This window comes from Rhipicephalus microplus, chromosome 5 (assembly GCF_043290135.1).
Source record: "Rhipicephalus microplus isolate Deutch F79 chromosome 5, USDA_Rmic, whole genome shotgun sequence".
Taxonomy (NCBI): domain Eukaryota; kingdom Metazoa; phylum Arthropoda; class Arachnida; order Ixodida; family Ixodidae; genus Rhipicephalus; species Rhipicephalus microplus.
The window spans coordinates 149,362,565-149,387,597 of record NC_134704.1 but is presented as its reverse complement, the minus strand read 5'-3'; the positions used below and the strand labels follow the sequence as shown (position 1 = coordinate 149,387,597).

At 44.6% G+C, this 25,033-nt stretch overlaps 1 protein-coding gene across 1 annotated transcript in view; it reads left to right on the top strand.

Moving 5' to 3' along the window:
* Positions 1-25,033, top strand: part of LOC119174183 (protein MMS22-like) — a 172,305-nt gene that overhangs the window by 65,762 nt on the left and 81,510 nt on the right. Inside the window, exons 13-19 of the mRNA XM_037425006.2 lie at positions 3,352-3,408; positions 3,800-3,910; positions 6,211-6,263; positions 12,348-12,413; positions 12,922-13,026; positions 20,064-20,175; positions 24,359-24,528. Of these exons, the coding sequence (XP_037280903.2) occupies positions 3,352-3,408; positions 3,800-3,910; positions 6,211-6,263; positions 12,348-12,413; positions 12,922-13,026; positions 20,064-20,175; positions 24,359-24,528 (674 nt within the window). The remainder of the gene's footprint in view (positions 1-3,351; positions 3,409-3,799; positions 3,911-6,210; positions 6,264-12,347; positions 12,414-12,921; positions 13,027-20,063; positions 20,176-24,358; positions 24,529-25,033) is intronic.

The window sequence follows — 25,033 nt, the reverse complement described above, 5'->3', positions numbered from 1 at the left end:
ACAGAAGAGATTCAGCGGGCAAGCAGGCGCCAGGTTTCAGTTAGCGGTACTGCAGCAGATGAATGTAGGGGTTGTTTACTACAAAGCGTAAAAAAAAATTCAAATTCTTGCGACTGAAGTTGGAGGTGTCTTTATTATGTGAGTGCATTCATTACGCAAGTAAATACGGTATACTATATATTGTGCAGGTTGTTTAGGTCATGACTATTACGCTTATTTTTCTTTCTATCATGTGATACGGTAAAGGTTATGAACTCGGATTGCACGAGGCTAGAAAAAATGTCCAAATTAACTTTATATCAATTGCTGAAAGTAGCACGAAAACTGTAGAGACATATCTGCTGCATCAATACACTTTCATTTTCTTGATGAACTTGTAAAATCTGTGCTTACTATACTATAAAAGCAGTGTAGAAGCTGCGATTTTCGCCACATTTCGATTTTGTTCACTATGGAACTGCGGCTCAAGAACACCCTGGCTTAAATAACCCAAAATGCACTAATACAAAACTACCGGAAATGTCGTTACCGCTGTTCTAGAGTCGTTAGCTCCCACATGGCTTATCCTATTATGCTGGCGATACAGACTGCGCCACCTAGTTTTCATGATTTGCAAACGCCGTTTTGATTTTTGTGTCCTACTTTTGCGCTGCTTTATGCTCAACGTGCTATGATAATCGTTCGAATACTGGTTACGATTAAATATGACCAAACTAACAAGAGTTTGGTGCCATCGAACATTACATAAACTTGATGGGACCAGAGAATGCAACGCATGCAAAATATGTGTTGTTCTGAAAAACAGGCATTGAATTAACAAGCTTTTACTATACAAGTTGATCCTGGATATATCGAACTCGGGTACATAGAATCATTTGCTATATTGAACAGTTGATCAATCAATCCCCTTGAATTTCCCACGCAAAAATATGGGGCTGTTGCACACGCATATCGAACTCTTGCAGAGCGTAACATCCGATATATTGAAGCCTTCGCTGGGCCAAAGCCCAGAAAGTACATTATTCTGCTGATTTTTTGGCTGCGTCCTAATAAGTCTCTTTTCCTCCTCGTGTGTAGGTGATGAAAAGAAGATGTAATTCGTTGGCTGCGCAGAGTTTGTGAGTGCACCGGCAAGTGATGCGTGATATGTTGTAGGTTGTAGCACGTGGACACAGTGTTTGGAAAAGGAGTAATTGCCAAGAACACCACAGTCACATGAATGCAAAGTAACTCGGCGGCCTCGGCGCAGTGTGCGCATTTCCTTGCTTGTTTGCACGCACATGATAGCATGCAGGCCCGAAAAGCATGCCCTTCGAGATCTGCAACCTAGTGACTCATTTTTGGCATTTTTGGTTATAAAATACACATGTCGGAGGCTAGGCTTCTTCTTTTTGCTTTACGCTTGCTGCTGCAAAGCTTATAGTGTCATCGCCATTGCAAGATATCAGTGGTGCGGTACTTGGTCGTTTCGTCTTTGGCCTCTGTTGTTTGTGGGCAGTGTTGTCACTTTCGGCTTCTGCACTTCAGTAGTTCTCGCTTCATTACGGTTCAATATTTCATCGAGAGTCGAAGTAAACATTGCATCAATCATAGCGATAAAAATGGTGACTGGTGCTTGAAAGGACGTCTAGCAAAGCACCGTCTTGCACAGTTTGCTCATGGGCTTTAGTGACAGGTGACGACTTAGCATGTGTCATCTTAGCTGACAACGGCGTACGGTGCCTCAGTGAATTTCGCTACTTATTAATGTTTCCAGATGCCACCTCGGACGGGAGTGCAGAAAGCGACTTCATTGGTGCAGATGACGATGTTGCTGTTTCTGACTGCATTGATAAAAATATGATGGCTGACGTTGGCGGTGCCGCGGTGGTCGACCCGTGCAGTTATTAACATGCTACACCGCCGCTAAAGAACATTACCGCACTACAGAGCTTGCATCGGCGTGGCTGAAGGGGCTGAATTTGCTTATTTTGAAGGCTTGAATGTTCGATTAATGAGGATGACTTGATGAACATGATAACACCCAAAAAGCAAGACAAGTCTACAGACTATATTTACGTAAAATAAAGTGCAGTAACTTGCAAAAGAAGTTTTCACTTTTTCTCAAGCATGCTGTGAGGGAATGAATCATCATGTTAACACTTATTACGATTCCCGAAAGCCAATTCAAGATTTGCAGTGCGTTAATATAAGCCTTAAATATGCATAGTTTCATATGGGGGTTTTCGGGTGGTAAACTCCTCATATCAATCAAATATGCATATTTCTTATATCAAATTATCTATATATTGAACTATTTCACGAAACCCCCTCGAGTTCGATATATCTGGGATCAAGTGTATACTATTCAAATTCGTTTGCAAATTATTCGACCAAATCACCATTTGCTTCAAATATGCTTCGAACCTAAACTTTACTATTCTCACAGGCCTAGTAAACAGCAAATGCTGGTACTTAATCTCTTCACTCCTGATAATTTCTTATAACAATCTCAAGAGAGTCTGCATTCCTCAGTTCCGGCCCACTGAGTGACTAATCTGGAATCATAGAAAGTCAAGTTAATTGATTGTGATTTATCATGAAAGAAGGTAAGGCGTGTTAACGTGGACACAAGAGATTAGAAGAAAAAAATGCGACGAGACAATAGTGTTGTCCCATTCTTTTCCCTTGTGTTTGTGTTTGAGTGCCTTGATATTTTTCTTGATAAACCGGGAATTTTCTTAGAGACTCTGCCGACTGTTGTGTACAGCTCTCACAGAATGGAACGTGTGTCTGTAAGACTGAGTAATGCCTTTTTTTTTTCATTTGCATTGTAATTATATTTTGTCACATTGCCGCATTATCGGCTCATAAATTGATAGAGCCCCAGAATTTAGTGACTGGATTTATAGCAAGCCAACACGATCATTGCAAGCAAGTACACTCACTGTTTAGTACTTAATGTTTTGTCATATTTCATTTCACGAGCGCTGTGCTCATATGTGTTAATGCTTCTAGAAGGGGACATGGCTTGAGCCACAGTTTCTTTTCTACATCGGACCCCATGTTTTAGGACCCGTTCAGTCCCTCCCTTAATGGGTTACTATGGGAAGGGACAAAATTGGTCTCGGAACTTTTGGTTCAGTTCGAAAACTGCAGCGGGAGACATTTCCTCTTCTAGAATTTTTTTCACCCAGCCGGGCATGTGTTCCAGAATGTTCACGTTTAATTGGCAGCACTTGTTGACCAAGAAAGTTCTCACCATCATGCTGAGCTGAATAATTTTGCAGTACCAACCATGAGAACATGTTTACAAGATCTCGACATCTTGCTGCCGTGTCTATATCTTGATGTGCTTGCGTTTGTCCACAGGGAAGGAGCAACTATGCCACAGCCCAGAAATTTGTGATGGCCGTGACAGCTGATGCGGTAAGCTTGGAGTTTTTCTTCTGCGCACTTGAGGTCCCTGCATCTTCATAATCTTTTTGTTGTCATCAATGCACTACTTTGCTTTCCCTCTATCCCTCCCCTTCTCCCCATATCATCATTTGCTCCCCACTCGTTACGGTTATTGCGTGATGTCGAAAAACATTGCATGCCACAGAGATGGAGGAGCTGTGGTCTAAAACTCACGAAACTAGAGTGATAACCAGAATCAAGGCAACTCCAGTTACAATGGCCTAGTTATCAGTATTGCTACATTGCATGTGCTATATGTTGGGCAGGTCCTGTACCGATTGATAAGCGTACGAATGTTTGAGAGTGTCGAAAAATACTGCGGCTGCATATGGCCATGCGTCTCGCTGTGCACCATTTGCAGAAGGAGTCGCTGATGCGAGTGGCCGTGCGTTCCTGCATGAGTCTGCACAGGGTCTGGGAGCCGAGCATTGATCTCCTGCAGTCACTGCTGGACTTTTTCCTGAAGAACTTGGTATGTGTGGGATGAGAGGTTTATCTCGATGTTCATCTTGAGCGCTTTCAGCCGGTGAAGTCGCTCAGCTTAAGAATTCGCTAATGCAGTATAATCCACTTATAACAATACCGTTTTTAACTATGTATTAGTTATAACAATCAGAAGCTGCTGCACTGTCAAGTTTTTCTATGTTTTCTATAGTGGTACAGTCGAATCTAATTAATTTGAACATGATTAATTCGAACTTCCGGTTAATTCCAACTCACTCTATGGTCCTGTCAAAGCTATGTGTATTCCAATGGGTGAAAACGCCCTGTAATTTGAAAGCGCAAGCACTTGTAACAGATAATTTGAACATACTGCACTTTGAAAATGCTCTCAGCCCCACGCCCAATCCCGCGGCGGCACCTCCAACACGTCAACGCTGCGTGCGAAGGAGGATAAGAATAAAAAGAAAATTAGGCTGTGCCGCAATGTTTGCTCTTTCTCAAATGCTGATCTGCGATGCGCCTGTGCCATGCTTCACCCTTTTTCGTCCCTGCCACGTAGAGACCCTTCTCCTTTCAATGCGGCTCGGGAAAAGGGATAGGAAAAAAAAAAGAAAGCTGTCGCGGTGTGTTGGCACTCTTTGTAATGCTGATCTGCAACGTACCGGTGCCACGCTTTCCCCTTTCTCGTCCCTGCCACGTAGAGACCCTTGTAATTTCAATGCCGTGCGTGAAGAGAGCAAAAAAAAAAAAAAGCTGCTGCGGAGTGTTGGTTCTCTCTCAAATGCTAATCTCCTTCTCTGCATGGAGACGGTCCTCCTTTCTCGCCATGTGCTGGCCCCGCTCCGGCTCCGGCGCACAGGGTAGCAGCGGAGAGGCAGTCGTTGCCGTCGTTTTTAGAGAGTGTTGGAGCTCGACATTGCCGCGCGCAACTTCTCTTCTCAGGAGAATGTTGAAGCCAAAGTAGAAATGCTTTGCAAACTGCGTGCGAAATTGATTGACTCGCTGCAAGGCAAAGTGTGCAGACGTGCATCACCGAATATTTCAATTAATGACGTATGTCCTGTGATTTGTGAATAAATGTAAGCCTTCTGAAACTTCCCCCTCATGTGTTAGCTCAATGCACATTCGCCACTGCATGGTGAGCCCTCCATTCATTTAGCCTTCATTAATTCGAACTTTTTATAATTCGAACAAATTTGCGGGCCCTTTCGAGTTCGAATTATCAAAATTCGACTGTATCACCTACTTACAGCAACGCCCACACACTGCATTATCAGTTATGACAATGAATTGTGGCTGTTGGGCATCCACGACAAAAGGTAATCGAATGCGAAATCCTTGAAAGGAAAGAATAAAATGAGAATTCAAGCGGCTGAGTTGCCACCCACAACTCTGCAACATTCCCCAGCGCCCCTTCAAACTCGCGGTATGCTTCACCTTAACATATGTCGTGGCACTGCAGTAAAGCTGACTTTTGAAACTCGTTACAGCGGAGAACAGTAGTAGCTTCCTGTTAATGCACTTCTGGACATACAAGTGGAGTGCAAAGTTCAGACTTTGAAGAGTTTCAGCACCCCGAAACTTCAGGCATTGCCATGCATTGGTTTTACGGGGCTTGTGGTAGACCTGTGAAAGCGCCCGAAAGCATATCCAAGCATATCCGAAAAATAGCAAACTATCTCATCCTTATCACTGGTGTCTGTCGGAACATTCCATCTGGTGTTACAGTTTTTTTTACAAGAGCCAATCGTCCCCTATTTTTAATTTTTTCGTGCTGCCCCTTCATAGCAATTATTTTCTATAATAATGTTATTTTCACGGCACTTGAGTATCCTGATAAGTGGGTTTGACTGTAGTTCTATCAAATGAACTTCAATACTTGTGCCAAACATGAGTGTTTATATTCCTTTGAATCTGTTCTGGCATTTGTCAGCACTGTTTTTTGTGATACATGAGTGGGTACCAATTAGCAAGAATTTTATTTGTCACTTGTGTGTGGCTTCCTGTGGAATGAGTGTGTGGTAGAAGAAAAGACTTGAGATCAAGACCACTGAAGCTTTTTCCATCCTAGATCACTATTTTGAAAGCGTGTCATTTGTTCCTATATATTCAAAATCCAACAAGTTTCACTTCACCTAAAGTCAAAAGCTGAGCTTGTCTTTTGAGCAATGTGTATTCATTTTTTAAACAATGTGTTAGCAAGTACAGGTTATATACCTTGGGCGACAATATATTATCGGAATGCTATTAGGTAGACACAAAGGAGCTAGCCTGTATAGTTGTTTGCTGATTGGCACATATATAGTTCTATTAATTTCCTTTTTGCAGAATGAAAATTTTCTCATCGGCTCATCTGGAGTTCAGGCATTTCAAGTGATCTGGTGAGAATGTGGTTGAAGTTTTTTGCGTTCAGGCACATGTTTAGCAGCTTGCCGTCAGCCATAATGTGGGGCTGCCTCATCTAAGGCAGTATATTTTACCATAGTATTAGTGCGTAACTGCATTAAACCAAAACGTAATGGTCTGTCACTCCAAGGTGATTGCTACAACCTTAATTATGTCATGGTTAAAATGTATTGTTTATTTACAAACTAAGGAGGAGTGGGTTGCAGTTGGCTGGGGCATACCCCTTTATAACGACCATGTGTGTTTTGACATTCATGGCAGTCTTTATAGCTTGAGTGAAGACGTATTACTTATTATGGTCAGCTGCTCTAGTGAAGTCAGCTTCTGTTGCAAATGTGTAGAGACCGGCAGGCAAATTTGAACAAGGTTGAGAGCAGAGGAGTGCAGTATCAATTAAATGAACAATTGTTAAGAGCAAGTTGTACTCTGGCATAACGCATATGTGTGCATGTCAGACTGGTTAAAATTGTGCTGGTATGGAACTGACTTCTATACAGTGGACCCCTTCTAATATGTTTCACATGAAACCGGGAAAAACTGAACAAAACAAGAAGCTCCCTATCACGTCAGCGTGCGGTTAAAATCGGGAAGAAGTGCTGCTAAATGAAACAGGAATGTCAGACAAGTACATTTTAGAAGAGCTTATTCTTCAATGAAGTTAGGGTCTTTGATGTAGATTTTTTTCGCGAAATGCGCACCAAAAATGTGTATTTTTTTATTGCTAAAATCAATTCTTCCGGTGAATCTATTTAAGAAAAAGATTGTGAAAAAGTTTTCTTAGTGACCGTAAAGTGACAAAAAAAATCTTTTGTGTTGTTACATGCACATGGTTTATTTCATGATAACAGCACGATAAATTCTAACAAAACTTATACGACCTAAAATTTACGCACTGCAATAAATGTTTGTGTATTTCACAAACTTAGAAAACTAAGAGTGCGAAGCGGTATCAAACAAAGACATTGAGGGAGAAAGCCGCTTTTCATTCATTCAGAATCATCTCGCGGTACGTGTTTTTTGCTTGCTCGTCAACAACTTAATCTTAACTCACAAGTAATGCGTCGTACGATGGGCTGATGTTTACTTAATCGAATACTGATTTGTGATTCGAGCTCAGATACTGATTCAGAAAAATCGCTGGTAGATGCAACGAGAAACTGGTGCACAAATTTGCAGCACAAGCAAAGTGCACGGGTGAGTGCACTGAAGGAAATTGCGTAGTTTCGAGCGTATCTGCAAAGCGAAAGCAGGTCTGAAACCTATTGATAATCTTTCATCTTATCGCCAACAAAAGGATAGTTGTTTTTGCGAGTCCCCGAAACAGGAAAAGCAGCCACCACGACATCATTTGCGTCAGTAAGCGCCTGCGCAGAAAAAGGCATTATTGTATACCGGGTAGCAATAAATGAGGTATAGTAACAAATTTGTCACCTTTTGATTGATTCTAAAGCAGAAAGCCAACAGTCCTGCTGGCTCAATGAGCGGGAATCCACTGATGGAGGAAACGAAAACTAGCCGGTACACTGCTGTAGTAGAGCATAAAAAAAGAAACAGAGAGGCATTGGAGCTAGAAAAAAAAGTTGTATTCCCGCAAAATGGCAGCACATGCCATGAAAGAAAAATGGCTGAGAAAGGTGCACATCATCTTTTAAACATACAGGCAATGACGTACACGTACGTCTTTGACCCTCTCGTGTCTGTTCGGAATGACGTGCATGTAGATCATTGACCATGAAAGAATTGATGGGGGTCTGCTGTTTGTTTTATGTATTTACTAGACCCAGATCTCTCTTGAGCGCTTGGATGTCCTTGAGTCAATCTACATCACCAATGATTGCCGTACCTCTTTAGTGCATCATGTGCAGTGACAGCTCACGATGTATCAGGCAGGAATGCTGCGGGAAAGACACAAGGAAAGGTGATTCTAATTCATACCGAATCTTTCCCTAAGGCTCTCGAAAGTCAGCAGCACTGCCTGGCATGGTGGCACTTCAGGTGTAAAAGCCAGTTGGTAATATGAACTTCAAAACAGGTACAGTTTCGGTCGCCTGCAGGTAGCTGTTGAGGCAGGTTAAGCCATTGGGCAGAGATGTCTACTGCACCTTCATATAAAAAAAAAAAGGAGAAGGTCTTGAAGCAGGGTCATGCGATCAAGTATTGCGTGAAACTGGAATAAAAACAAGACAGAACTCAGAAACCCTATAGTGACATCGCGTTGAAACAAAGCCTTACATTTATGTGGAACAAATGGTTTTAAGAATAACATCTGGGGTTTCACATCTTAAAAAACTAGAGGTTTTAGGAATACACTTGGCTAAAACTGTTGCTTGGACGAGTTGGTTCATGATTATTTAGACTGATTTATCAGCGCAAAAAAGACGGAACTTTTAGAAAAGACACACAAACACAGCGCTGTGTGTGTGTGTCTTTTCTAAAAGTTCCGTCTTTTTTGCGCTGATAAATCAGTTCTGGGAAAATCTGCTGTCTATGTCAACGAGGACAACCAGTCTAGACACACGTTTAATCACAAATGGACGACTTGGGGCTGGAAGTGGGTCAAGTATTGGATAAAGAGATTGATTAAGTGTTCAGATGATTGTGGAGGATTGTTTGGCTCAAAAAATGATTCATCACGTTTCGACGAATTATCTTCTAGTGGGGAAAGTTGGCACAAAAACGATGCCAAAAGTCCCGACAAGTGGAATGAAGGAGCAGTGACACTGCACAGATGGTCTCCGAGCTGTAGGCCAAAATGGGTTTGGCTGTTTTGCTCCAGCTACTGTACAACCTCGATATGGCACCACTAGACCCTTTTTTTGTACCCAATGATTAAAGGAACCCTGCATGGGATGCTGGAGACAGTAAAGGCGTATTCGACGATTTCTCCGAAGAAGATTGTTGTTGGCGGTTTTAGGGCGCATTCCGTGATTGGGTAGAAGTGCTGGCAACGATGCGTTAAACCAGGGGGAGAGCACTTTGAAACGTTCTGAAAAGATTGTGAAATTGATATTGAATATATAATCTCTAAAGTCAAATTCTGGGAACTTTTCAGACAGATCCTGCATGTGTCTGTAGATTCTTTACCGAGACTGTGTGCCAGGAACTTTAAATTCAGCCAATCTAGGCTTGTGAGAATAGTGAATTTTAGGTTTGAAGCAAGTTCAAAGCAAACGGTGATTTGGTTTGAAATATCTTTATCAATTTTGAATAGTATATATCACTTATGAAGACAAAAGGGGATATTTGTCAAAACCCTAATAACCTGCTCAATATTAAAAAAATTGAAACAGGGCCTGTGCAAATGACATTGTTTTTGGATCAAAGGAAGTGGAAACAACTTTGAATAGTAGCAGGATTTGCCTTTCAGTAGAATGCAAGTGATAGCCTTTAAAAAATGTTACGTGAGAGTCAATGTGAGGGTAATAAGTTCATTCAACTTTGAAGTGGGGCTTCGCCAATAATCGACTTCCACCTGAATTTGCATTTTCATGGTTTAGTATCCTTCCATTACAGTGAAACTACCTTTACAGGGAGTTACATGCGTATTAATTTACATCTGTTTGTTAATTTCGAATACAGCAGAACCTGTTTATAACGAACTCGAAAGTGCCGCGATAAATGGTCATTATATTAGTATATCGTTGCACTCTAGACTTACAATAATTCATGCTTTTGGTTAATTCAAACAAAATTCAATTCTTAGGTTGGCCCTCTGTTCTTTTGATGTATTTTAAAGCCTCTTAGTTCAATCTCCATCATTCGGTTTCTTCATATTTTTTTAGGTACATACCAGAAAATATCAGCTGCTTTCCCATTACTTTTAAAAGATTTGTGTGCTCATATAAACCCAACAGTCTAAAAATGAAAAATAAGCACCTGAGGCTTACATGAAAAAGGCTTTGCAAGTGACTAAATGTTTGAAACCAAGCACATGCATGGTAAGCCGTGATGCTTCTCAACTGGTATAGAGAGCTTTGTGCTGAAAGCACATACCTGTATCAATAAAGCAGTTGGCAATTCATGATTTCTTTTAAAGGTCTCATCAGCACTAAATGGCCAATAACCTTGTGGGCTTTACACCTCTGCTTTCTGTTCACTGCATGCAGTTAGGGCTTAAAAACACTTGAAAATTTTTTAAATGTGATAAAATCAGTGCCTAATCATAATGTGTGGTATCACCTCACCCAGAGTCATCTATCTGAGAACTTCTAATAATTCAAACTTCTTGATAATTCAAATGCAATTCAGAGGTTCCTTCGATTTTGAATTATCAAGAGTCAACTGTATAGGGACCAGCCCATCAAAACTTCCATTTAGTGGTCGAACAGTTTTTTTTTTCTTCCTGTGTATATATATATTTTTATTAAAAAGTGTGAACCACCTTTCCACTGATAAGTTAGGCCTTTCGCGTGTTAGACGACGCCCGTATGCTCACGAGTGAATTCAACCACGTTCGCAATGAACTTATGCCGTTCCACTGAAGTGTGGTATTGCCACTCTTAACCAGCCATTCCTAGCTACTTTGGTGCAGCATGTTGCTTACTCAGCTCTTACAATCGCATGACAGTTCACTTGCTGTCCAATGTATGCGTACGTTTGTGCGTTCCTCAAGCGTGCTTCACTTGGGATTGTGCTCGGCTGCAGCAAGTAGCCTGTTCGCTTAACACAATGAAAAGTTTCGCAAGCAATGCGCGCAAGCAGCCTCGCTTGACGTGGCGGCTGCGAACTTGCGAATCGCACCATGACGCGCTTGTACCGCCATCACTCCATCAAACAGCTATCTGCAAACGACTGTGATAAGGTTGCCGGCAATGAGTTAAAATGGCACGTTCATCGCCACCGGCCACATCGTCATTTTGATGCTTATCCATTAGGGCACCATCGGAACTGCATAGAAGTCGTTATCACTAATCGACCGATATCTGCTCTTACTGAAAGATGGAAAACCTTTAACGACACATTGTATTGTCGGAAAGTTGAGTGTGGCAGTGAACCTTCATAGCACAAAAAGTTATCGCTTCTCAAATTTATGGCTTCTTGCGATCGAAGGCTTTTTTGGTGAATCATCGGCAGTCGTAGGTGCCGAGAAAGGCATAAGAAGTTTTCTGGGCGAAAGCTGACCGCAAGTCCTCATGCTGCCTCCTATTTCTTTTTTTACCTCACGTCACGTTCGTTCTACCAGTGAAAAAACGTCTGAAAAGTGAATAACTTTGCTCGCAACGCCGGAAATCTGCGTGCGGTGCTCGCCGCTGTTTATGATATCTTTGTCACAAGTAAACTGCAGCGGGGCACATGCGAGTGTGCGCCTATCACATGCTTTAAAATGCCTGTTTTAACTTTTTTTCCTGCTTCGTATGTGCTATATTTTTACCACGACCTTGTAGGAAGTGTTCGTCGTAGAGTAGGAGGCTTTGAAAAATGTTTCTGTATGTGGACTCAGTTTCAAAGGATAGCATAGGCAAATCGTAAGTGCACCGAAATATGGTCGTTATAACCGATAGTTTGTTATAAGTGGGTTTGATTGTACTTTAAAATTTTCAATACCTTAAATTTGAATTGAAGCCATAACTGGCACCATTGGGCATGTTTTGATGTCACTGATCTAAGAATCTCTTTGCTCCTATTTCTTGCTGGTCTGCTGGGCCACGTCGTTAAAATGTCCCAGCATTCACAGCAAGAAGGACTTGCAGTGCAGGAGTATACATACATGTCTGTGGCCATCTGCATATTTATAGGGTTTGCTATAGCAACACATGACGTAGCCGCAGTTATGGTGTAAATCATTCTAATTCTGCCCAGCTGAGTATTGCTGGTGCACAAATTCTGGGTTCAAAAGATGCAATTCAGGGAGCTGGAAGCGTTTAAGTGTAATCTACCCTTCATTGTTTCATGATGTGAGTATTCTGTAAAAAGAAGTCATGGACACAACTGCTTATGATATCAGTAGCTGTGGAAAGCGGGAGCATGAGGGCACTTTTTTTTTACAGTGAGCAATTGAAGATTCCCTGCAAGCAGATCAGCACTCAACAAAAACATTCTTTTTTTTTCTCTGTTTGCAGCCAAACAAGCCAGCAGATACACATTCGTGCCAGAACCCTGGTTGAAACGAGTGGCCTGGGAGCAAGGTAAAAGGAACACACTTTTGCTCAGACCAGTGCATAATGGAGAAACAGTACACTTGCCATTATTGAATTCGGTTGTTCACTGTTGGTTTTTTCTGAGTTAGTGGAAGGCTAGACTCACTGGTAATCCATGACTGCTAGCACAGCGCATGGAAGAAAACATGTGCAGCAGTCAGAGAACGCAGTGCTGCACTTCACAAAGAAGCTGCTTAAAGTCAATGTTGTGTGCATCATCGCTGGTTCAGCCTTGGGTTCCTCAGCCTGTACTTAAAAAGTCACAGCCTTTGTCTCTTCAGTATAAAAATGGTTGCACTTTTGTGGGCATGTTTTCCTTACACAACAAAACCCGTCATCTGTCTTGTGTACCTCCCAGCATTCTGTCTCCTAGTTTAAAAATATGTCTGAAGCCTTGGAAAGCTAGCAAAGCTTGCTTAACTGTTTCATGTGACACTGGGGCAACTGTTAATTTTTCCTTTTTGAAGATACCTAATACCTTGTGTTTTGTATGTAGAGGAGCGGAAAACAGCTACGAGCTTTTCCTCATGCTGCTGGCCCAGAGCCTGCATAGGCAGTCACCAGAGGGCGTCACCAGCACATGGAGGTCGCTGCGTGGTCGGTAAGCAGCGTCTTCCAATTTCATGGGTTTCTGAAAGAGCATTGGCACAAAGAAAGTGGCTTTTGTTTTTTTTTTGGCGGGGGGGGGGGGGGACTAAAGTAATTCAAGTCTCGTTGATCAAGGCATGTAATACTGTCACATAGTTGCAACAAGAAAGAATGTAGCAATCAAGCTGGAAAAGGTGGGACTCCTTCCTCGTTGGGCAAGCTTGTGCCCAAAAAATCACAGTCGCCGGTCGTTAATATTCTGGCCTTCTGCATTGAAATTCGTTGGCTCCTATAGGTGCACTATAGTACGTTCCAGTGTTATTGTTGATGGTTGCTTTAGTACTAGAGTGCACTCAACTTTTCGCGTTGTACACACCTTTTGAGTAGAACACTCGAAAACGTCTGAGGGGGCTGCATGATCCTGCGGCGGGCCAGTGGAGAGGCCTAGCGACGAGAGGCGCGCAGTGAGGTGACACAGAAACCAAGCTTTGGCGAGACTGGTGAGAGACTGCTCTCTCCCAAGTTCATTTACAGTGTTTATAAAGAGGGAGAAAGAGGGTGACTGTTCGGTGTGACACGGGTTATATGACCTACATGGCCACTCTGGGTTGCAAAGGAAACAGGCATGGTAGACAAAATAGGCATGTCGATACAAAATTAGAAAAACGCTGTCCAGATTTCTCGATTAGTGAGGGTCTACCACTGAAGGCCTTTTGGAAGCCAGCACTTGACTTCATCCCAAACTAGCAAAAGATAGGTGATGAAGTTAAACTTTGAAGAAAATGTCAGCACACTGAATGTCCTTACATAATTCGCTTTCTACAAAATTCATTGCATGTACACTGAATATTAGAAAATCTGCTGTGAATTAAACTTAGCAGAACTTGGTTGCTACGTACCATGAAAGAAGGGAATGGAGCAAAGTGAAGACTTTATTAAAGGCTGTAGTGGTCAGAGAGTTGGGTTAAGTGCATTGGTTTAGGAATGCTCTACAGTTCTTACTGCAGCCGAGATAGGAATGATATCAAACCTCTGTAAAAATGCATATAGCATATGTGTGAAACATGGTATCTGCATGTGTTGAGGCACATGTCTGGGCAGCTTGCTCATATGCAATGTGAAGAGCTGTGAGGTGTCATGGTATGAATTTTTTTAACAGCTAATGCTTATTAAAGGTCTCCCCCCATCAAGTTCTGTTTTGAAAAAGGGACAAGAGTAGGTCATAAGTCATGTAGCGGTGGTCGTAGTACCTGCGACGTTACTAAGCTTATGGTCAGCTGTCAGTGGTGTCCACACTATATATAGAAGCATGAGCAGGATTTGAGAGTTCAGTAGGCAGCCATAAGCCTACCTTGTGTGGGGCTTGCAACCGGTGGAAAATCACAAAGTACTTGCATGTTGTACTCTGAGTACTTAACTAAAGTATCTGTCACTTATCTTGTTGATCACCTTTGTGATAAGGTACACAACCGTTGGTGCCTGTGTGATTGATTTATTTCTTGGCCATCAGTCAGTCAGTCAAAGAACTTTATTTGGTCCTGAGAAGACAAAATGCCCCCGTCAGGGGGTACCGTCTGCGGACTCCGCCCACGATGGCACCGGGAGGTTAAAGCTCTCGGCGACTTCGCGGGCGGTGGTGATAAGCTGGAGCCAGTCTTCCTCAGTGCAGGGAAACCCTGAGCCCCCGTGCAAGTCGTGACACTGCCACAGCATGTGCTGGAGGGTGCACCTCGGATGACCACAACGCGGGCAGCATGGGTCTATTCCGTCTACGAATTTTGACCAAATAAACGGACATGGATACGTGTTTGTTTGTAACATTCGCAGGGTGATTGCCTGTGGTCTGTTTAGATGTGGGTGTGGAAGCGGAAACTTCCTACGCCCTAGCTGATAGTGCTTACAGACCTCGTTGAAAGTGAGAAGAGGGTCCCTTTGCCACTGCCCTCCCTCAGCCTCCGAGTGCCCACTTCCGGCGCGGTGTGTGAGACCTCGCGCCTAGGAGTGTGCAAGTTCTTTGGCGTTTGGGATGGTTTCGTGAGCATCACTGCCCACATGACCAGGGAACCAAATTATATGCTTTTTGCCTGTCCAAGATGCAGCAGAGAGAACGCGCACGGCTTCTTTGCACACCAAGCCTTTTATAAATGCTCTAGTGGCGGCTCGCGAGTCCATGTAAATAGTAGAACAGTTCGTTGTGGCCATGGCGATGGCCACTTCCACCTGTTCGGCTTTGTCGGCATCCGAATTTTTGAGCGTAAGTGATGTCAGCAGCTCTCCCCGTAACGACGTAGCTGCTGAAACAAAGTGATTGGAAGCTGCGTATTGCGCTGCGTCAACGAAGGCGACATTGTCCTCAATCGTAGCCGCTCTTTGAAGAAGGGCTCTGGCCCTTGCTATGCGTCTGCCGCAGTTGTATTGGGGGTGCATGTTTCTAGGTACCTGAGATACTGTATGCATTTCCCTGACTTTGATAGGGAGCGCGCACTCCCTCTGTCTGGCAATGGGAGACCGTATACCAATATGCGCTAGTAACTGTCTGCCAGCCTCTGTGGAAGCCAATCTTGCAACTTGGGTGACCTGTTGTGCCTCTACTATTTCGCTGAAGGTGTTGTGGACACCCAGCGCCAATAGATGTTCTGTACTGGTGCTCTGTGGGAGACCCAGTACTTTTTGTATGTTCTTGCGAGTTATTTATTCTAATCGGGCTTCATCCCTCCTGCTCCACTTGTGGGCCAGGGCGATGTAGTTGATGTGGCTCATTAGGAAGGCGTGAAAGAGTCTACGAAGGTTCTCCTCAAATAACCCCCCTCGTTTGTTGGCCACCCTCATGATTAATTTTGTCATGGAATTGGCTTTGGCTGCGATGCGTTCTAACATGTAGGCGTTACTGCCATCCTCCTCCAGGAACCTACCGAGGATTCTAACTTTATTTACGATCGGAATAATAGAGCCGTTTGTTGTGGTGATCAAGATATCGGGGAAACTTCCTTTCATTGCACCGATTGTTGGCCGGTAAAGGAGCAGTTTCGATTTATTAGCCGACTAGCAGAGTCCTGCCTTGTGAAGAAAATCTTCGACAACCCTGATCGCTGTTTGTAATCGCTCTTCAATTTGCCCATCACTACCTCCCTCGCACCAGACGGTGATGTCGTCAGCGTAGAAGGCGTGACCCAGGCTTTCAATCTCGGCCAGACTGTGGGAAAGTTCTCTCAGCGATAAGTTAAATAGAAATGGGGATAGCACTGCCCCTTGTGGAGTGCCTCTGGGTCCAAGGTCAAACGTCTTCGAGCCGAGAGATCCTAGGCGAATGGTAGCTTTTCTGTTCTTAAAAAATGAGCTGATGTAGTTGTAAAAATGTTCTCCTAGACCCGCTTCTTTAATAGAATGAAGTATGTGACAGTGTTTGACCTTGTCGAAGGCCTTTTCCAGGTCAAGTGCCAGAACAGCTGTGGCGTCTCTGGAGACCCTGCCAATGATCTTGTGTTTTAAAAGCAACATTACATCCTGCGTTGACATGGACGGCCTGAATACAATTAGATTAAATGGGAAGAGATTCCTTTCTTCAGCAAATTTAGTGGCCCGCTTGAGAATAACATGCTCGGCGACTTTCCCTACGCATGAAGTGAGAGATATCGGCCAGAGCAAGCCAAGCTCCAGGGGTTTCCCCGGCTTCAGAACGAGGATGACGGTCGCGTCGCGCTACTCTATTGGAACCTCGCCGGTCTCCCACACCTCATTGATTTTATTCGTTAGAAGCTCTATATCCTCGTCAGGTAAATTCTTTAAGAGTTTGTTACTGATCCCATCGGGACCCGGAGCTGATCTGCCGTTGAGCTCATATAGAACTTCTCGTACCTCTGCGCACGTGAAGGGGGAACTAAGAGGGTCTGTTCCGTTCTCTGGCAAAGCAGGAGGGTAGTAATTGTGTGAGGCGGGTTCTTTGCAAAGATATCTCGAGGCGAGCTCATCGATAATTTGTGTCTCTGTCAGACCAGAGTTCTTTAGGTTGCGGATAAGTCTGTCAATTGTAAGCTGCTGATTGGTTTTGGATTGTTTATCTCCCAGTAGATGTTTGAGGAGGTTCCACTTCGCACCACTCCTCATTTGTCCGTCGACGGCATTGCATACTTCGTCCCATTGCTGTCGAGCTAGCGTTTCACTATGCTCATCTATCTGCCTATTAAGTTCAGCAATTTTTTTGCGTAGGCGTTGGTTTAGTTTTTGCGTTTTCCATTGAGCCTGCAGCTCGTTTTTAGCCTCCAGAAGGTGGGCAAATCAACTGTCCATGCGCTCTATCTCTCTTTCTGTCTTCACTTCCTTTGTGGAAGCAGCAACGTCTTCTTTGAGGCGAGTGATTAATTCGTTTAACGAGTTGTATTTATTCTCGTCTTGCTTTCTGATAGCTCTAAAAAGGTCCCAATCTGTGACGTGAAATTTTCTGAGCGGTGGTGACGAGATTCTTATCGCGAGGCTGGTAATGTAGTGATTACTACTAAGATTCTCTTGTAAGTTAGTCCATATGGGTTCCTTTGCTTTCCTAACCATGGTCAAATCTGGTGTGGTATCCCTGCTGACCGAATTGCCTATTCTGGTGGGGTATCGTGGATCAGTGACCAATGTGAGACCACAAGCTATGATCTGTGCTGCGAGGTCTTTGCCTTTTGCGGTATCCTTGATATAGCCCCAATCTTGATGATGTGCGTTAAAGTCGCCTGCTATGATGAGCGTTCGATGACCAGCAATTTTACACGCTTTGTGGAAAAGAGCATGAAACGTCTCTTTTCTGTCGACTGGTGAGCTGTAAACGTTTAAAATAAAAATGGGTTGCTTAAGTTTAGCGCTCGGGATGAGCTCGATCATGATGTGTTCAATTTTTAAGTCCGGCCTAACGTCATGACGTAAATAGGCGAGATCCTTTGAGAGGAGTGTCGCTACACCCCTCTTGCCCTCCTTGAAATACGTTTCTGCACGATAGTGACGAAGAGCAATGACATCGGTGAGCGTTTCCTGGAGGAGAAATATTGATGGCCTTTCGGTAGCAAAACTAAGAAAGTGTTGCAGTACTGCCTTTCTTTTGCAGAAGCTGACGCAATTCCATTGCCAGATTACTAGATTGCTTGCATTATCCATTTACTGACTCGAAGGAGGTGTACCAAGCAGTGCGTGCTGCCTGTATGATTCTAAAATTTGAAGCCTCGCGGTGTGCTCGGTCAGTTGGAGCCTGATAGGAGTAATTTCAGCAGTAACGTCATTTAGCTTTTCAAGCAGTGTTTGGATACTTGAGACGTTAAGCGCCTCCTCGTCCATGGGCTCAGGGCCTGCCCTGCGTTTCGCGCCTCTGTTGACGGACGCTGTGGCGGGGGTAGCTTGATCGCTAGACGCGCGCTCTCGCTGCTGCATTTCTTGCAAGATTGGCTTAATATCAGCTAATCCTTGTCGAAGAGACGCATTCTCGCGCTCTAGTGATTGTGTTTTGTCTCGCGTTTGCTGTGACAGTTGCCCTGGTTGCGCGGGAGCATGGGCCTCGCCTGTTCCGGCTACCTTGTCCTCCCAGGTAGGTTGCGAGTTGAAGCCACCCCGGGAACTCCGAGAGCGTTCCGTGGCGGTGTTCCTTGGAGCAGCCGCAGCTGGTGTCTTGGTAGGAGCGGCGATTTCCCGGTCTCCGGCGTTGCTCGTAGCGTTGTTCGTCTTGTGACCCCCTTTCCTTCTTTTTCTACGTCGCCTTCTTACAACGTACGGAACTTGGTATCTGTTTTTGCAGGTACGGTCACCGGTGAGATGAGCGTCTCCGCATAGCGCACACTTCGGTTGCACACATTCGTGTCCGTTTGCGATAATCGAAGTCCCGCACTTTTCACACACTTTTTCAGTCGGACTAGGGCAGACATCGTGCCTGTGGCCGATTCGGCCGCAGTTACGGCAAGTGTCGATTTGCCTCTTGTACAGTGTACAGCGTAGCATGTTGGGGCCTCAGTGAACATAGTTGGGCACTTTCATGCCGTTGAACAGTACAATCACCGTAGGGGTCTCCTTTATGCGCCTGACTCCGAGCATCATTGGGTTTCTGGGTGTGACAAAAAGGCTTTGCAGCGCAGGTTCGGCCAGATCGGTGTCGATGCCTCTGACCACACCTCTACAGGTATTTCCCGGAGGTGTAATGTAATCCGAGATAGAGTGCTTTTTATCTGCCAAGAATATTTCCTGCACTTTGCAGTATGCATTGGCATTCGATTCGGAGGGTGTGCTTATAACAAAGATATTCTGCATGGCGTTCGCACACACGATATCTTCCTCGGCTGCCGCTTGGGGCAGCCTGGCAGCCATTAAAATGGCTTGCGTGACCTTTAACTGACTGCATGTTCGCACGTCCAGTCCTCCCCCCGGGCGGACGACCACTCGAAAGTGCGATGGTGCGATGTGGGCAGGCGCAGTAGCCTGGAGGCTGCCGCAATCTTTCTCAGCTGGCTGGCTTTAGCGGGGCCAACGTGGGCTCCAGTTTGCCTAGCCGAGTGCGTCTCGTGCTTGAAGCGGGTTTTATCCGCATTCCGCTTTCTGTGGGCGGTAATCCAGCCGTTGGACTCGGCTTCCTCGATGATTTGCTCTCCTTCTACCATAGCCTCATGAGGCATGGCCTCCTCGGGGGTCGGCAGAACAAGCGGTCGCGCGTTCCGCCTTTCCGCGCTGCGGCGCCCGATGCCGTGTATAAGCACAAATAGGCCTAACCCTTGGTGTCGGAGAAAGGACCCACAAAAGGGGTTCCAGTGGACCTACCGTGATTAATGGGGTATCCAGGTGTTCCTTGAAACTTCCCGGAGTTGCTCCAGTAGAAATCTCGAAGGGAAAGCACATCGGACTCACTTGAACACCGTCAGTTGGTGGAGCCGATGCAGATGCGTCCGCAAGCCACTCCACCACCTAGCGTCCTCTTCTTGGCCATGGGTTCACATCGCTCAACCTGAGCATATTTGTTGGTGTGTTGAATGTCTTCACTGGGAAGATTGTTGTCCTAGACATGTCTTGCAGAATGCTTCCTACAATTTCCTGTCGCAGCATCTGCAGCCGGTTTCACGCCAAGCGAGTGGAAGAGCTGTCTGAGCTGGGCCTGCAAAACTGCTCACTGCTCTTCCTGGTGCTCTCCCTCTCCGTCGACCTGGACGAACCGGTGAGTGAAACTAAAGTCCACCCAGCAAGTTTGTTGTTCTTATGTGTTCTGCTTCATTGTCACCCTCAAGTTCCATGGTGCAATAAATGAGGATGTCAGCATTCGTGCTGCTTTAAGTGCAAGGAATTTTTTTACTTTATGCCAGGTGCATTGCAGTAGGTTTGTTTCCGTCTCACCTTGGTCGAGAAACCAAGTAAAACATACTTCTCTGGCTTCAATGCACAGATCAGTCCCGAAAAACAATAGGTGGTGTCAGAAGTTTACTTTCTAAATTTTCGACGTGACATTATGCTCTAATAAGAGTGGATGGGGGACTGAAACACTGATTTTGGCAAAAATATGCATTTCCATATGATTTGTTCTAGATTGCTGGTTTATAAAAACTCATGCTCAACAAGTTTGGTTGTCATCTGAGCTGCGGAAAAGCAAAAAAATTAATTTTCTTGGTATGGTGCAGCACATTTGCTGCCATAAGCGTCTTCAAAACACACCTTTGAAGACACAGCTACAGAGTGGGCAAAAAGCTGTGAATGCTAAGCGAATGTCCGAGAATGACGACGACGATTTTTCGTTGCTGCTGGACTAATGCCATCTTGTTCACCCAGCTCTAATAAATAAGTAAGCTACCTGTAACAATATTGACATGCAATCGTGATGATAAAAAAGGCTAACACTGGACTGGGAAATGCAGAACTCTTTATTTGAAAACGTTGCCCGGCAAATGAAATGTTGAAGTGCAAGCAATTTGCATTGATAGCGGCGAGAACATTTGTTGACAAACTGGTAACCTTATCTGCAGTAAGATGTATTGGCATTTACACATGCTGGATCGTAGATTCCAGCCTTATCGTTGGTGGCCGTGTTATTCGCATCACATGGTCAAACTTATTAGAACAATCTAAAATAATGGAGAATGTTGAGCATATCGGCGCAGTGCACATGAGGCACCAGTTGCTTGTGTGATGTGTTGTTCACATGAAAATAGAAAAAACTAGCTCATGGGGCAATATGTCAATGGGAGATAGTTGCAACCAGCGCCTCCTCTATTTTTTCAGTGCCCTGGCGAAGGAGCAGATTTCAATGGGAAGCGGCCGTCGGTGCTAGTGTGGCGTTTAGCCGCCAGGCGTCGCAACTGGAGTAATGATGCCACCGCGTCTTCTCTCGCGCAAACGAATGCCGCGGCTGCATTCGAAGCGGCTTTACGACTCAGTTTTCGGCTGTATTTGCATTGTTTACGATGTAATGAAGAATTTTAAACGAGAATCGTGAAGCATTTGTTGTTCTGGACACCAAGCTCATTTCAAAGGCATATGTCGTTCGTGACTACTTGATCGAGACACTCGCCCGTCGTCTGCTAGGCTGATACCAAATAGTTGATGCCAGTCACCCACGCAAGATCGTTTTGTCACCATGGCGTTCGTTTGACTGAGAGTTGCTTTTTTGGCTAACTGAAAGTCAATTTTTGAGAGAAGCTTTTGCCAGGAGCTAATATTGCCCCGCCGCGGTGGCCTAGTGGCTGAGGTACTCGGCTGCTGACCCGCAGGTCGCGGGTTCGAATCCCGGCTGCGGCGGCTGCATTTCCGATGGAGGCGGAAATGTTGTAGGCCCGTGTGCTCAGATTTGGGTGCACGTTAAAGAACCCCAGGTGATCGAAATTTCCGGAGCCGTCCACTCTGGCGTCTCTCATAATCATATGGTGGTTTTGGGACGTTAAACCCCACATATCATTCAAGGAGCTACTATTAAAAGCTTGGGTGCCTAATGTTCCCCGCTGCTTTCTACTCTCTAGTGGCATAGCACACTATGCGCAAGCCTGTAGTTCATGCACTAAATAGCACGAAATGCCTCATCATCAGTTCCTTCCGCAAAGCATTACATGTGTTGCCATTGAGAAAAAGCAAGTGTCAGAAAATGAGGAACTATGGCAGGTGATTTCACCACTTAAGAGCCTAAACAATGAAATCATTGTAAAATAAACAATAAGAGCTCCATATCTCCTATCATTGCCTATGTTTTGAACAGGTGCTGTTAAAGTCTGAAGTTCAATGCCGACTCTCAACTTTAGCCTAGTGGCAGGCATGAAAAATGCGGCCTGTGGTCAGTTGCTTGAGCTTGTCTGTGTATTCATTGGCAGTCTGTTGTAGCCTTAATATCCAGCTGCTCAGCCCTGTTTCTTTCTTATTCCCTCTGGCCTCTTAATTCGGTAGCGAGCAGAGTAGAGCCAAATGCCTGTGTGGTGCCCATGGGATCCCATTCAGCTTCGGGACGTAATGTTAGCATTGCACATGGCAGTGATCGCGAGGTAGGGTTGTTACTGAAAGACTCATTTGTTGACTGTTCGGATGCAGCGCACTCCCATTTAGTGATACCAATTGCCATGTTGCCAAATGTGACTGGTAGTCTTCAGCCACCACTACTTATAATCCATAATATACTCAGGTTGTAAATGACCGCTGCATATTAGAGTGTAGTATGAAGATTTATTAGAAGACCAATTGTTCTGCCTGAGTACTGCAAGCACCCTATTCCTGAACACCAGCGGAAGCTGCAATTTCATGGAGTTACAGCTGTACAATGCATTAGGGCTATAGCTTTAAGTGCCTCATCAAAAGCGAAGATTGATCGCCGGTGGCGTCCGGCGTCTTTTCGCGTCGGCGGCGCGAACGTGAGTAACGTGAGAAATCATGATTACCTGAAAACTTCATCATATGACATCACATATTATATGACGTTTGTGACGTATCGGAAGGTTACATAACTTGACAACATCACATAACATCTTGGCTTGGTTAAAATAGGCCTATCATGAGGGCAGTGCATAACCAGCTGAGGGGCAGAAAGCTAGCTTTGTCTACAGTCATTGAGGCAGTAACAGAACCATGTTGGGTGCAGAAATATCCCGGAGGAAAGTAGGAAACATTTAGTTCATTGAATCTGAAGAAGGCCAAGATAGTTTTTGCCTTTTGGTCGTCTCAGGTGAATCACAAAGAAATTGGTAAGTTTAATTTTTTGTAACTAATGAGAAAGGAAAAAAGAAAATCTTGATTTTTTCCGGTCAGATATGCAGAGTCGTACACAGCAGTGTTATATAGTACTGAAGCATGCAAATAATGGGGTTGCAATAACTTGAAAGAGAAAAGAAAAAACACGATTGCTGTAAAACTCAAACACATATATTGAACCGGTAGCAGGGGCCTGACAGAGCCAGGTGAAAACAGCGCGCCGCTATGTTCGTGTTATTTTTCATCCTCCCTGCATCCAAGAAAGCCATCAAGAAGCACGACTACATATTAAATCGCATGAAAACACGAATTCGCGAGCTTCCTAATATGTGCGGCCGTTCAGCGTCAGCATCCCGTACTCTACTCGCGCAGCGTCATCATGCGGCAGCGGCAAGCGAAGGCGAAGCGCAGCTCGACGGCCCAAAGAGAGTACTCGCCCGGTTACTGAAAAATAGAGGAGGCGCTGTTCCAACTTCTGGCTTTCCTCTCTCAAGTTCTGGTTTGTAGCAGTTATTATTTTGTAAGCAGCACATGGAAGGTGACGTATATCTGTTTAAAATGGTGGGTACGGAGGCCTGAAAACATTGTGCTTATGCACTGGTGCTTTATTTGCTGCGGATGACACTAGGTTCGACGGCTTTTGAAAGGTAGAACACATTATTGAAGCTCTTTGCCCACATTTGCTTTCGGTACCGTGCTGCTCTTGTCGGCTGCTGAAACATTCTACAATGTGGACTGCACTCACCTGGTCACCCTCACACCCAAGGAGCCACTTATATGTTTGTATAAGAGGGCCCAAATATAGTTCTACTAATGAAACCTACAATGTTGGTTTTGTATTTTAAAATCGTTTAACTGAGTGTACAACTTCACTATATGCCTGGTTAAGAAAGTAGTACCTGACTAATTTTTGGATGCATCCTTTCGAGTGCAGTAAAATATGCGAGTTAATTTTCATGTTTCTCGAAAAACAAATCATGTAGTTTTGAAGGTGAGCTATATATTATTGCTTTTAATTTTTTTTTAGATTTTTTATCTATCTGCTCATATATGCTTGATGGGCACCTTAGGTAATGGCAGAGCAAAGGTTGGGCCACGGTGTTCCCCCTGAACGCGGCACCCTGTGCTAACTTCTGCTAGTACAAGGCACCTAACGTCACTGGTCTTTGGTGCCCATCTAGGTGGATCGCCTGCTATCGGTGCTTGTGCTGGTGTCCTCTGAGAGTCCAGTGAAAAAGCTACGAGTGGCCCTGAGGAGCTTGTTTGCAGTTCTGCTTCTGCTGCAGGCAAGCTCGGCCGATCTGTCCAAGGTGGCACAGAAGACAGCCGGATGGTTCTTTGAGCGCTGCGTGTGAGCTGCTTTGGCTTTTTATTGCAATATGGACACTCTCAACAGATTTTTGCCGTCGCTGTCGCCGTCATATTCCAGATATGAATGTGTGTGTGTGTGTGTGTGTGTGTGTGTGTGTGTGTGTGTGTGTGTGTGTGTGTGTGTGTGTGTGTGTGTGTGTGTGTGCGTGCGTGCGCGCATAAAAAAGGCACAAAGAAAAGCAAATTGAAGAAAAATATTCCAAAGCACCAGGCCGGGGATTAGGAGCAGCGGCTCTGCAGTGTGCCCATTAGACAAGACAGACACCTCAACCACGCGCTATGCTTGTGCCAGCGTAATAACGGCGTGCCGTTTATATACACCTTTTACCACTGGCGGCACAGACATCTCGGAGGACCTTGAGCATGTTTTCTTTCGCGCAACACTTCCTACATTTCCTTTGAATTTGAAAACTGCCCTTTAGACACACATGAAAAAGCGGCCTCTTTCTGTACCCACTTGTCATGTAGAACGGAAACAAGAAGCA